At 48.6% G+C, this 12,688-nt stretch overlaps 5 protein-coding genes across 5 annotated transcripts; 3 read left to right on the top strand and 2 right to left on the bottom strand.

Annotated features, from left to right (window-relative positions):
- Nucleotides 1-1,540: 1,540 nt before the first annotated feature.
- On the top strand, nucleotides 1,541-2,653 carry TREMEDRAFT_58345 (uncharacterized protein; the record flags this gene model as incomplete). Its single annotated transcript, XM_007001172.1, has 1 exon — nucleotides 1,541-2,653. The coding sequence occupies one exon, from the start codon at nucleotides 1,541-1,543 to the stop codon at nucleotides 2,651-2,653; it is 1,113 nt and encodes a 370-aa protein (XP_007001234.1).
- Nucleotides 2,654-2,954: 301 nt separating this feature from the next.
- On the bottom strand, nucleotides 2,955-3,372 carry TREMEDRAFT_55843 (uncharacterized protein). The gene is made up of 2 exons (XM_007000987.1): nucleotides 3,152-3,372; nucleotides 2,955-3,105 (listed from the first exon to the last, which is right to left on the bottom strand). Exons 1-2 carry the CDS (start codon nucleotides 3,335-3,337, stop codon nucleotides 3,067-3,069), a joined length of 225 nt encoding a protein of 74 aa, XP_007001049.1. The 5' UTR covers nucleotides 3,338-3,372; the 3' UTR covers nucleotides 2,955-3,066.
- Nucleotides 3,373-4,695: 1,323 nt separating this feature from the next.
- TREMEDRAFT_72684 (uncharacterized protein) lies at nucleotides 4,696-7,410 on the top strand. The gene is made up of 6 exons (XM_007002059.1): nucleotides 4,696-4,780; nucleotides 4,954-5,039; nucleotides 5,096-5,448; nucleotides 5,564-5,677; nucleotides 5,783-6,250; nucleotides 6,371-7,410. Exons 3-6 carry the CDS (start codon nucleotides 5,209-5,211, stop codon nucleotides 7,058-7,060), a joined length of 1,512 nt encoding a protein of 503 aa, XP_007002121.1. The 5' UTR covers nucleotides 4,696-4,780; nucleotides 4,954-5,039; nucleotides 5,096-5,208; the 3' UTR covers nucleotides 7,061-7,410.
- Nucleotides 7,411-7,564: 154 nt separating this feature from the next.
- TREMEDRAFT_41579 (uncharacterized protein) lies at nucleotides 7,565-9,143 on the bottom strand (the record flags this gene model as incomplete). The annotated part of the gene is made up of 4 exons (XM_007000868.1): nucleotides 8,857-9,143; nucleotides 8,375-8,583; nucleotides 7,830-8,072; nucleotides 7,565-7,664 (listed from the first exon to the last, which is right to left on the bottom strand). The coding sequence occupies exons 1-4, from the start codon at nucleotides 9,013-9,015 to the stop codon at nucleotides 7,565-7,567; spliced, it is 711 nt and encodes a 236-aa protein (XP_007000930.1). The 5' UTR covers nucleotides 9,016-9,143.
- A 106-nt stretch (nucleotides 9,144-9,249) lies between these two features.
- On the top strand, nucleotides 9,250-10,646 carry TREMEDRAFT_55839 (uncharacterized protein). Its single transcript, XM_007000986.1, has 6 exons — nucleotides 9,250-9,367; nucleotides 9,451-9,833; nucleotides 10,037-10,062; nucleotides 10,217-10,318; nucleotides 10,391-10,441; nucleotides 10,485-10,646. Exons 1-6 carry the CDS (start codon nucleotides 9,361-9,363, stop codon nucleotides 10,534-10,536), a joined length of 621 nt encoding a protein of 206 aa, XP_007001048.1. The 5' UTR covers nucleotides 9,250-9,360; the 3' UTR covers nucleotides 10,537-10,646.
- Nucleotides 10,647-12,688: the final 2,042 nt, after the last annotated feature.

Below are 12,688 nucleotides of genomic sequence, written 5' to 3'. Positions count from 1 at the left end.
TTCGAGCTACACCAATGTATGCTGCCCCTAGGCCTACTCCTTCTCTCCCTCCCCCCCCCTCGCAATATACAGGTTCACAGGTCGCAAAATCGTCAGGTAATCGTCCTCCCCGAGCCAGTACTGGCCGGGTTCTATCACAAAGCGAACAATCTGCTCCTCCACGTCCTCTCCCTTCTAAATGCGACCTCTGTACCAAGCGACACGCGATTACCTACATGTGTGCAGCAAAAAAAGCCGTGGCCGCGAGAGAACAAGAGTTATTAGCTCGATTTCAAGCAGAGAGAGAAGGAAATGCAGAAAGGATGGTGGAGAGGCCTCCTGTGATGATGACACAGCCTGTGATAGCGAGTACTGCTCCTGTGATCGCGAGGACGGCCTCAGAGAGGATGGGGACAGGCCTGCAGGTACGCACTCCATTGAAATCTGTCCTACCACTTCTCCTGGTCCACAGGTCAAAGTTCCTGGCTGATTCAAGCAGATAATACCTCAACATCATCCTTATCCCTTCCACCCTTCTCCCCACTTCGTCCCAGGAGCCCCTGGGCCATGTAATTGGTACCAGAGGCCATCTACGTACCCTCCTGTGTCGAATTATTCGAATTTTCCACCTACCTTTTATCCACCTGTGTACCCGCCTCCGTATGTTCAAGAGGGGCTCGGAAATGGCTCAAACTCCGCAGAAAGGAGTGTCCTAGCAGCCAGGAACGGTGGTATGAGACAGGAATTCCCCCCTGGGGAGTATAGGCGAGGACAACAGGATTCCACCGGTGGACAGGGGGGTGGAAGGTAGATCGATGTATCTCGGTCAGTTCTTCAGACATGCAGATATCATGGACTTTTAAATTATCACGGTTTACTCACTTTGACCAGAGGACAGAGAGGTTGGAAGGGAGGTTCCTGCAGGTCACGTGGTCTGCACGCCTAACAAAAAAAAGATGCATGCCTAACAAGATCACGTGACAGTGTCGTGCGTGAAGAGATCTGATGTCGTGCGCGAAGTTTGGTTCAGTATGACGATCCGCGCCTCCTCGCTAGGGACTCTGAGCTGCTAGCAAGCTTTTGTCAAAAGTACACAAATGGGACTTAAGAACGACGGGGTGGTTCTCCTCATGCAATGACCGCCCTACAGGCACAAACATCGGACTGCTCATAGATCATACAGTACTCGTACTCGTAGAGTGTATTTAGTGTGGTTAGTATGATCCGATCATTCAGGCCATCCTTTCGGATCTCGACCATTTTTCATGCTAGTGCCTTCGATTTTCTATATTATACCCTGTCCTTTTGACCGAGATCCGTCGTAAATAGTAGCAGGACCATCCATCTCATTTGTCTTCTTGATGACATTCTGCTTCCTGTAGAGCTGTCACAATATGTAGTTCAAGGAAATCTTCCCACGCTATCCCTTGATAGTGATGGCGATGACGCCCAATGAGTTGATTGAAACGCCGTCGATTTTCCCTACTTACCCTCCATCCGTCTCATCAGGATTGAATGGTCTTGTCCGTTTCATCCATCCGTTCCTAAACTTCATACGCTCATGAGAAAACCTCCCCCACCTCGCTTTCGAACATTATCATCAGGTGAACCACCAAGCCGAAATGGTATAGAAACTACCTCTCTTGTCCACCCTCGAAGCAATGACCTGGACATCTACTTTGGCTGGCCGAAAGCTTATCATTTGGAGCTCGTAGTCTCGTATAATGAGAACAACAATCGTGCAGTGTTGTTCATTCCTACCCAATACAAGAACAGTATTTCTATCAAACCTCTGACATCAGTAGTAGAGGTACTTGATCTCCAAGGCCAAGCTGGAAGACATATCTCTGGTAGCACTAAGAATGTTGTCCCACTCCGAGCGGTCAGTTGGCGGCATTTTGAACAGCCCGCACGAGAGACCATAGTAGCACTGTACAGAGTACTCACTCATCTTGAGTCAAAGCGGGAGGACGACCTCAAGGAAGAAGATCGCTCCTCGCTGGAAGAAGCTATACGAGTCACTATACTGATGATGAGGACTATCAATGTCATCTGCACCCTCACAAAACATGTGCAGATGACGTGCAAGGAGGCAGAGAGTCGTCAGTGGGGCATGTGTAGTGATGTCACACACGATTATAAAATTCTCCTGCCAATATGGCCAGAAGGCCCAGACAGCCAGAGTACAGGTAATTGGCAGTCTCAGATTTGTTCTATGGATCTGACGAGCACTCTTGGCCTGTCCGACGAATTGAGCGTCTCACTGACCTCCATCTTGCCAGACACAGATGACTCTCCACGCTCTGCCATTGAGCAGATTTTCCAAGCCTTCTATTATAATCGAAAAAGAGATCAACAATCTCTGTCACACGTATCTGGGGTTTCAAACCTCTCGGAGGAATTCTCCCCTCAAGCAGCTGTATCAACCGTCTTCCCTAGCCCTTGCGACACAGAATATTCCAAAACGCTGTTCACTAATGATGATCGCTCAGACAATGTCCCACCCGCCCTCATCTGTGGACCCGCTTTGTCAGAAGGTGGTGCTTGGTCCAAAAAGGATCTGACACATCCCCTTCCTTCTAAACCTCCGGGTGAACTTCCCCCAAAGCTGCCGGTGACATTCGTAGCCGTCTCCATGAGATCGGATGCACCTAAGCTCAACATTCCAAAGTGATGAACACATGAACTGCTTCGACGACCCTTTCTGCGCTCCATCAGTGTTCCTGCAGGGTCATGACTTAGTGGGGTCCCTGTTTGGAATTAGGTCGATATCAGGAGGTGACTCCGTCGCCCATGAAAAGTCAGGTCCCACGAAGTCAATGTACCAAAGTGAAGCGTCCTTCAGTTGAGACACCGAAGATTGGTGGTCATCGTGGGAGAGGGTCATTTGGGGGCGATTCCGAGAGGTCGTTAGTGATGGATACTACATAGTGATTCTGGTTTACCACTCTCCTTCTTCCAGATGACGTTGTGATGGTATTTATTGCTTGCATTGAATTGTACTTTTGTGATCTATCATATCTAGTAATCACTCAATCCTAGGTCGCGATCAAGATCGTCCCCTATCCTCACGGAAAAATCACTTCTTCACTCTGTGAGCTTTCCAAGGGCTGTGGCCATGAGATCCTTGATGATCAGCTTCTTATTGCAGTGACCAATATGAAATACTCACCACCTCTGATGCTTCTTCACCAAAAACATCCTGGAACGCGTGCACGTCGGCCACGAGACAGATGAAGTGTTGGCACCCCCCACCAGTCACAAATTTGGTCGGCACCGACCGGCCGTCTGAGTTGACGTATCTTGCGAAGAGTTTCTTTGAGCTAGGTTCGAAAGACCAGATGGCTGACTGGGGCATACCGCATGGCTCTGACAAGAGTTCATCCTCTGAACCTGTAAACTCATCAAAGTGAGAGTCAGAAGAAGAGAAAGGTTGATTGTTGTGGAGTGAATCTTGACCTCCAGCCTGAGCGAGGAGGGTTTCTGAGTGATGATCGAATACAGGATCCTCGACCATATAATCGTACGAAAGGTCCAACGGAAGGTCGAGAGATAGAAATCCGTCAGGATCGGTGTGAGCCATCCCTAATCCAGCGAAACTGTTCATCAGCTCGTTCAGAGGAGATCAATGTGTGGGAGAATGGCGTGTAGGAGTAAAGAGGGAAACGCACTGGGGATATCCCGGAGCGAGGTCATGTTCACCCATTACACTCAAGAGGGATGAGATTACGCTACCGCGTCCAGGCTCTCTGAACTACACGTCAGCTATGTGATCAGAGATGACACGCTCTGAACTCACTGGGGTGATCTCAAACGGGATTAAGGGGTCAGCTTGAGCCCTCGGAAAGCCAAATTTCAACGCCTTGGTGATATCCGAAGCATAGCTTACACTGATGATCAGCGACTTCTCGAAATGATGGGTCAGCTTACAGGTCACCGGAGTCGTTGCCTTCCAAATTCGAGGCAGGTAGAGAGATCACCCCGAGGGACGAGCCATCGTGAGGACTGACCAGCCGAATCGCGTAATATTGCAGTTTGTCCGAGCCGATGATATGCGACGCAGAGAGAGGCCGTGCCAGAGAGGAGGGAGCAGTGGCTAGAAGCAAAGAGAAGGCCGCGAGGTATTTCATGGTGTGGAGCAGAGAATAGTGTTTACGTTTTTCGGGCTGAGGGGTGCGAGCGTACAAGCTAGGTCTTTGGTCGGATGCCAGCGAGTAGCTTTTGGAACGTACAATTTGAGTCGATGAACAGAGGCGTGTAGGTCATGTTGCGGAATTGTGAGCGTTATATGTGCGATTGTTGGAGGTGAAGGGTAGCATCAAGGCTGTGAGCGTAAGCCCGTCCCAGAAGACTTCCCATCCGGAAGAGTGACCGATCCAAGCAATGGCGGAATGCAGGTTGTATGAGTAGCATAGTAAACACAGCCTATTGTCGAACAAAACAAACATGGCGCAGTACTGATCACTGAAATCGAAAAGGGTAACAAACAGTCAGTTAAGTGACTGCGTGGTAGCGAGTGGGGAAAAGGTGGGGGAGGGTGTGATAAGCCTCCTGCCGGTGCAAGAAATTATGACGTGGAAGGGGATCGGGACATCTCCGGGACATGGCCTCCCCTTTGGCTGGATGGCTGCATCTTGCCCAAATTTGGGGGTACCTTGCTTCTCCCTCGATCCTTGACTGACCCTTGACAGCCTCATCATCTATCTCCCTCTATCTGTTTCTTTCCCAACTATTGCTTCGTATAGACACTGGTCGACTGCTCTGTCTTCACCCACAAGACCCCAAAACCCCTGGTGGGACTGTGAGTGTTTTGCCCATCATCTTTCCTCTGTCAAACTTGCCTCGGCTTTCTCTTCTACATCCCCGGTCATAAACTCGGGATATCGTCCTGCTGCATGCTGCAGATATGTATGTAGACTATCGACTTATTGAGACATCAACGTGGAGTGTTCCATAGCTGATAGGTATCAATAGGCCACTCCGTCGAGCTTAGAAACGCTATCGCTTCGACCCTTCAGCTACTTACAGAAAATTGAATGTCCTTTCAGTATCTTGATTGCGTGAGTTTCCTCGGTCGACTTTCGTCCGACCCATCAGCTTCCCACTCACCAAGTAGGACGGTACAAACGTCATGTTCTGACCACACCTCATATATCCCTCAACATCATCTTCTGTCTCGTGTGACCGTATCAGACTGCTTGAGCTTGGCGACAACAGGCACCTCGCGGCATGCCAGGGTCGAACGGGGAGGGGTCAATCGGTAAAGCCGACAGGAAGAAGTCGGCAAATTGGAGCGATCAGGATACCGACACTCTCGTCAATGTTTTAATGCGGTACAAAGACACGGGAAGAACCACGGACTATGGTTTTAAGCTCGAAGTGTGGCAGGAGGCTGCTGGTCTTTTACAGAACAGCACGTTCGTCGGAGGACCCAAGACGGCTGAGGCTTGCAAAAGTCGTTGGCAGAGGGTAAGTAACCGTTTTCTACGTCTTGCATCTTATTTGACTTGGGATAACTCCCCCCCGCCCCCCCCCCCCTTTCGAGACCCGGCACTGCTCAGCCCAAGGCATGCGCTGATGTCAGATTCAACGGGACTACAGAGCTGCAAAGGAGATGGAGACCATGCCTGGCGTCAAGTGGGACCGATCAACTCATCGTTTGAGAGCATTACCCGAGGCGTGGGACAACGCTGTTAGAGTGCGTCACTTATCTCTCTCGTGCTCTCATCTCATCAGTCCAATCTCACCTACAAATACTTCAACTTAGGAGGAGGCCGTCGCAGAGAAAAGCTGATGCAAACAGCAACTTGAGCCGTACAAGTACGCCCGTATCCACCTTCCATGCTACGACGCTCTCGCTATTCTCTGCGCCGGTGATAATCCCCGTGTACGCGCGCGCACTCGTACTCGACCATCACAGGCCAGTTCCGACTCGGGCTCCATGTTATCCTTAAGCATTTCTTCCACCACTGGACAAGCTTCGGCGAATGCAATGGGCGGACCCATGAATGGCGGTCACGATGGCGCGAACGGCCAGATGAACATGACGAATGGAGGCCTTCACAGTCAGAGCCAAAGACATCTGTCACTGGCGGAAGAGGTTTCGAATGGGGTGAATTTGGTGGGGACCACTGGTCACGGAACGCTAGCGCAACATACGATGACCACAGGACATGGCCAAATGGGGACTGCGGCGGGACTGATGGGCTGGGAAGGTGCGGAGGAAGACGGAGAAGGGGAATTTGAGGCATCTTTCACAATGACGGACACTGTACGTTTGTCATGATTCGCATCTCTTATTCCTGCTAGCTTAGATTTAGACAATCATCTTCGCCTCCGTGGAATCCCTTGAGATTGACTATGGTGATTTGTTAGTGTTGCTGACATCTAGGACCAGCAACAACAATATCTTGTGGCTCCCAAAAGATTGTCCTACGATCCCTCACTTATGTCCACCTCTACGCCTAACACTCATCCTCAATCTCATTCTCTCAATCAGTCGCAGACCCAGACTTCGTCCATCTCTTTGCAGAGCCGTCATTCTCCTACCAAACGCTCTCGTACTTCTCTCCCCATTCATTCTTCCCGGTCTAACATCGCTCCTCAACCTCCGCCCGGTCCAGACTCTCTCAATCAATCTACTCATCGCACTCAATCGCAACACTTGTCAACACCTTACTTCCCTCTGTCGCAATCGCACTCGCCAGATTTCAGTGCATCTTCGACACTTATGGAATCAATGATGCCGCATCATTCGCCCACCAGCACCACACTGTCTTCCGCGCATATGTCCAGCCAGAATCATTCAACTCTTCAACCTCCTCCGGCATTTGCATCCCCGGTTCGTCCACCACCTTTGAAAGAGGAGGTCCGTGCCGCTGGATTGAGTGAGGCACAAAGACGGACACAGGCGATATTGGAATTGCAAGCTGGAGAAAAGGATCTCACAGATGAAGAAATGGTAGATATTGTCAGTGAATTCTCGGGTGATATCGCTTTGGCGGATTGTTATCTGGCATTGAAGAGAAGTGGATTGAGGACTATGTTTGTGAAGAAACTGTTAGGGAAACGGAAGAGATGATAGATACATACGCGTCCGAAAATCGGGCTCTTTGGGTGATGGTGGAGATGTCAATGTGTGGCACCGGGGCTTTGTAGTTGGGATGAAGAGTATGGGGGGATGGATGGCAGTGAAAGACTTTAGGAATCTAGACGTACAGAATCGCGAGGGGTAATCTGCAAGGAAGTAAGGCGAATCCAACAAAGAGAGATAGAAAAAGAGAGAGTATCAATTCATGATACATGATTTTGGGTATCAAGCGATCTAGTTCACGAGACAAGAGCCCAGGAGGCGAAAAATGGGGAATGGGAGAGATCTAAAAATGTGGGCGGTCGCCCAGGACTAGAATATGTAATCCTATGACGAGTTTATCAGCACTTTTGCGTCTCTGAAATAGTCATGACTGCTTCACGCTACTTTGCTTAGAATCAGTGCATGCACTGCCAATTAAAGGAGAGGGCATGAGATGATGTGCATGATGATATGTGCAAGATACTAGGGGGGGGCAAATTATCTTGGAATGAATTATGATCCGTTAAGTGTTTCACCCAGGGTTGAAACAATATCGTCGAGGACCATCAAGATAGCATGACGAGGTTCAAGTTTGGAGTAAAAGTTCTCCACACTGATAGTCAGTCATTCATCATCCTAAACCATCCCACTCTACATTGCCTTCTTTGATGAAACGTAGGATCAAACCCGCTAACAAGCTTGAGAAAAGGGTCGCTTTGAGTGTGGAATTGACAGAAAAGACAGATGACAAAAAATGCAATGAGGACAATGAACACACCGTTCGATTTCCTTGAAACCTAGTCGTTCATAAAACCGTTTCGCTCCTTCATTACCTTCTTGAACATGTACCAGAGCTCTTTTGACACTTTTCCGCGGGGGAGATGGGGCAACTTGTCCACGAGTAGTAGGTTTGTCTTTGTTCGGTATAGGCGGAGGAGGGGTAGTGGGATGAAGAGCTTCTTTGAGAGCGTGTAGGAGTAGAGCGCGGCCTAAGCCTAAGGAGCGATAAGGAGCCAAAACCCTGATTATCAGACATGAGTCGTTCTCATACTTCTGTATGCGGTGTCGAACACCTCTCTCATTCGACGATGACTTCACGCAGCATCTCCAGAACTTCTCACGGTCGTTTTGTCAGATCCCTGCGGTTGGAGAATAAATCCGACCTGGTCCGACCATGGAGGACGAGGGACTGGGTGTATTGGAATGCGAAATGGAGGTTTAGGGAAGATCAAAGCGAAAGTAGGGTGAGAAAAAGGGTGCAAAGAAGGGTGAGAATATGGGTGAGAAAAAGAGCGTAAAGGTGCATTGGGAGAAAGTACTCACGCTAAAGTCAGAATAACTAAAGTGGGAGGTTTCTCCCCATTGGTAGAATTGAGATTATCAAACCGACAACAACAAGCGCCAACGGGAATATCACCGTAGTAAATGAGTTTGTTAACTTCTTCCAGGTCGGAAGAAAGTACGTCTTTGTAAAACTTATCAGAGTAGACGATAGGAATGACGACGGAGTTGATTTTGCGTAAAGTACCACTCTGTCCGTTAACTTTCCTTCTCCCGGGATATCTTTTCAACCTGAATCCTCAACACAAGATTTCATCATTCATGAAGTAGACTTGGATAGATAGTCATGATTAGATAGTAATGTGTCAAATGTCAGTGTATCCAGATGGTACGAGATTTGAGAGTGCCAAAATCCTCAATGATAGAAGGTGTTTCACCTCAAATTTGTAGGATGAGGATGTTCGTGAGAAACCGGGGGAGGATCGAGTATGTTCATTAAGGGATGAGAGGTATGTATGACTCACATTGTTCACTGTCAGACTTGTCAAAGTGACCTTAGGCTTCAATTTCATACCCTTCTTCGAATTCCCATTAAGTTGTATTTGTTGATATTCCCCTTTCACCTGATGGTCCAAGTCAAGAGGTGAAGATACCGTTCCGGTGGTGGTATAAACGACGGCCATTTTCTTTCTGATTCTCGGCGGTCTTGTTACTTTTTGAGAGTCGTGGATAATTCGGATATCAAAAATATGAGCTTTTACAAGATAACAGAAGTACTATGTAGACTAGTATTTGTTTCGATCGAAGATATAAGGTCAAAGTTGAAAGGAGACAAGCGAGCGTCGAAATTTCTATTTTCGAAACATTAACATTTTTCGCTTCCTTCCTATCTTACTCCTCCTTTCCATTCTTTTCGTAACTCCAAGTCCTTTCTTGAGTGCTCCTCTACAAATTCTACTCGAAATATCGAAGAAAGGTGATTGGAGATACAACACCAAAGTCAGAGCATGTCAATTCGTTCTCCTAACATGTCCCGTAAGTCACCTTCAACTCCTTCTCCTTCTTCTCCCTTGTTGCCTATCTAAACCTGAATATGTCAACTTAAAACTGAATCTCAGTTCTTCAGCCAATATTAATAAGTGTTATCGCCTTCGCTATAGGCTATCAAACTCGTTCTTTCTTCTCTCCTTCTCAATCTTTTGCTTCTCCACCTCGACCAAAATCATCCAAATCACGTTCAAACAAAACAATCGATGTCGATCTCACAGATGCGAACCAGCCTCGTCTGTCTGAGGGAGCTTCGGATCCTGAGTCAGATAGCGAAGATGAGACTGTAGCTTTGGGATCAGATTTGGGGAGTGTAAAAGCTGGAATGATGGAAGAAATGAAATTGGTTTTGGTGGTTAATGATAGTTTGAAGATGAGTAAAGGGAAGATAGCTGCTCAAGCTGGACATGCTACTTTGGCTGCTTGTGATACTCTTAGAGGGGCTAATCCGAGAGTATGTCCATGACTTCTTCCCTTGAATAAATTTGGTGACTGTTTGCTACTGTCATTCATATTTTACCGTTGTCCAACATGAGAGATTGAAGAGATTGAACCGGGGTCAGTTCACATCTTCATCGGTGGGGGATAGCTGGAGCATTTGGTTCACCGCCTCAAGGGGGTACACAATGAGAGAATAGCTCAGCGCTGACGTCTCAGCTATACAGAAAATGGCAAGCACAAGGGTGAGCTCCTACCAAGACTTTTTCCTCCCCAACAAAACCTGATTTTGCTCGGTAACTTTACATCCAAATTTGTGTAGCATAAGCCCGACCACCAAACCTATCCGAAAGGATCGCTTGTCACACCGGATCCATGTCGGGATCATGCTCATCATAGCCAACCGAAAATCGCCGTTCGATGTTCATCTACCGAAGAACTCGAATCCCTAGCTGCTCGAGCAAGATCTCTAAACTTATGTGCACGTATGATTCAAGATGCGTAAGTCATTCCTTCATCCCTTGATAGTCTCATGAACACGACGCTTTCGTATGAAATGGTCTGACCCCGCAGAGGAAGAACACAAGTCGCACCTGGTTCTAAAACGATCTTGGGGATTGGACCGTAAGTCATCTACTGCATGATAACGTTCGGATCTGAGAAACAGCGGACCGGCCAAACTCATCAATCAAGTTACTGGCGCCTTGAAACTTCTATAATCTCACCTCTGTTAACGAATAATTCTGGCATTTTACATATCTGTCTTGCGGACTGCGTTAAGGAGTATATTGCCTGATGTCCAGTATTTGATATGTGATACATGTCTTACACATGATCGTGACTGACTATTCTGTTCACATGCTACAAGCTACATCAACATGTCAAAACCCGAAAACCGCAAAATCACAAACATACGTCCAATCCGAAATGTCCATCGTTGTATTAACATCGTAATCACCGTCCTCGACATCCTCCATACACACCTTGTTCCATACTCTCGCCATTAATATACACACCAGCATCCTAGTTCCTTACTCTGTCTCATATCACCCTCCTGTGTCTGGCTCGACGATGGATGTGTGCTACCACCTCTCTCACAAGCGCAATCATCAGCCAAAACATGGCCAGAAGGATGGGCAAAAGGTTCACCTGCACATCGGTTGCCGGTATCATCGTCTGTTCAGATCCCCCACCTGTGTGGGTTGGAGTGACTCGGGATGGATGTGATATGGTGGGTGTGGGGACCCGAGGAAGAATGGGAGGAGTCGTCGGGATCCGAGTTGGTGTTGAGGATCTGCGAACACGTCGGCGCGAAAGAGTAGTGATGGTATCGTATGTTCCAACGGGAAAATTGTTCATCCTGCTTGTCGGGGCCGAGACGTGCAATCTCACTTTTTGATGAGGCAGTGAAGCAGACGACGAAGACCTGCGGACGGAATGATGAGCTGATTGTTCGCTATGACGTCTGGGCAAGAGTGCGGAGCTAAATGGAGTGACTCGACGATATTCTCGAAGGGACTTTGAAGGATAACGAGGGGTGCGTCGTAATCTTTTATTTGCGCTGCGCTCAATATCCGACTCGTCCGAGCTGGTGTCGAAGGGAGAAGTGATTCTACTTGAAGGATGAGTGAACGATGGGAATTTTATTGGGACTTTGTCGGCCACAATGGGAGTGAACCCGAATTGCCCGGAACGGAAGCCACTCAGAACTTTCCCCATCTCAGCCAAATCTAGCGAACGTCTGGAACGATTGATCTTCGGGGGGCGGTGTAAATGATCTTCTGAAACCGAAGTGACAAGATCCGGGTATGCGTCTTCGCGAAGTGGGGGAAATCTCGGAGGTTCTTCATACACTTGTCCGAGCTCAGTGGCGGAAGGCGATGTGGTACTGTTGTAAAGCCAAGTGCTTGAACGACTGAGTGGTACGGAGTGCGAATGGCGTCCGGCCATGGTGCCCTTGGAAGGAATACGACGAGACCGACGACTGCCACGTCTATCGCGCACATGGAAAGCGATTGCGTCTCTCTCTGCATCGGTACTTTCAGCTTCACGAATGGCGACATAGGCGGTTGGAAATGCGTCGGTAGTTTGTTTTCTCCAGCGATATGGACGATCCGAGTGGGGAGAAGCAGGACTGCCGGCTACAGACGAAAGTAAGAGTCTTGCTTGTGACTCGGGACTCTCGGAGCAGTCGAGATCGAAAGTTGGCGGCACTTCCAATGGCATGCTCGTTCGCGCGGAGAGATAATGCTGCTAGTCAGAGATGGCCGTTACAATACGAATCTCGGGGGAGGGACCTGCATGTGGCTGCGATACAACTCACTTCAATATCACTCTGGGTGGCCAGTGAGAGAGCTTTTCCTGCGGTCACGACCGACATTCGAGTGATGCCGCGGTTCGCCCACACCATTTCACTCGAAGGTTGACTCTGGAAACCATCTTTCAGTCCCAAATCATCAAGGAAGTCACCGGGTGATAGCGTACCATGGCGAGGGGTACCCGAAACCCTCGTAATACCATTCGATCGTTTTGGGGATGTCGTCGGCATGTCCGACCCGAAATCGTACGCTATAGGGGTCTTTGTCGGATCTTCGCCGTCGCTCGGACTAGTGAATCCGGCGTAGGAATCGGACGAAGTAGATTCAGACATCTGCCTATCGAGGATGGTGCTTCTCCAGGTGTGTATGCTATCTGTCGTCCACCCCTGTTGCAACAGCTCGTCATCATTAGTTTGAAACGGTGTGTCACAGGAGCTATTTGGAGGTCGAATCCCCATCATCAAGTCTGGTGAGGTGGTATATTTTGGTGTGGAGAAGGGAATAGGATAAGTGAGTCGAGGATTAGACAGGGCAGCATGAATTTGAGCCTCTC

The sequence above is a fragment of the Tremella mesenterica genome (genome assembly GCF_000271645.1).
Source record: "Tremella mesenterica DSM 1558 unplaced genomic scaffold TREMEscaffold_1, whole genome shotgun sequence".
Classification (NCBI taxonomy): domain Eukaryota; kingdom Fungi; phylum Basidiomycota; class Tremellomycetes; order Tremellales; family Tremellaceae; genus Tremella; species Tremella mesenterica.
Note: the sequence above shows the minus strand (reverse complement) of the source record. Positions and strands in the feature narration are given on the sequence as shown.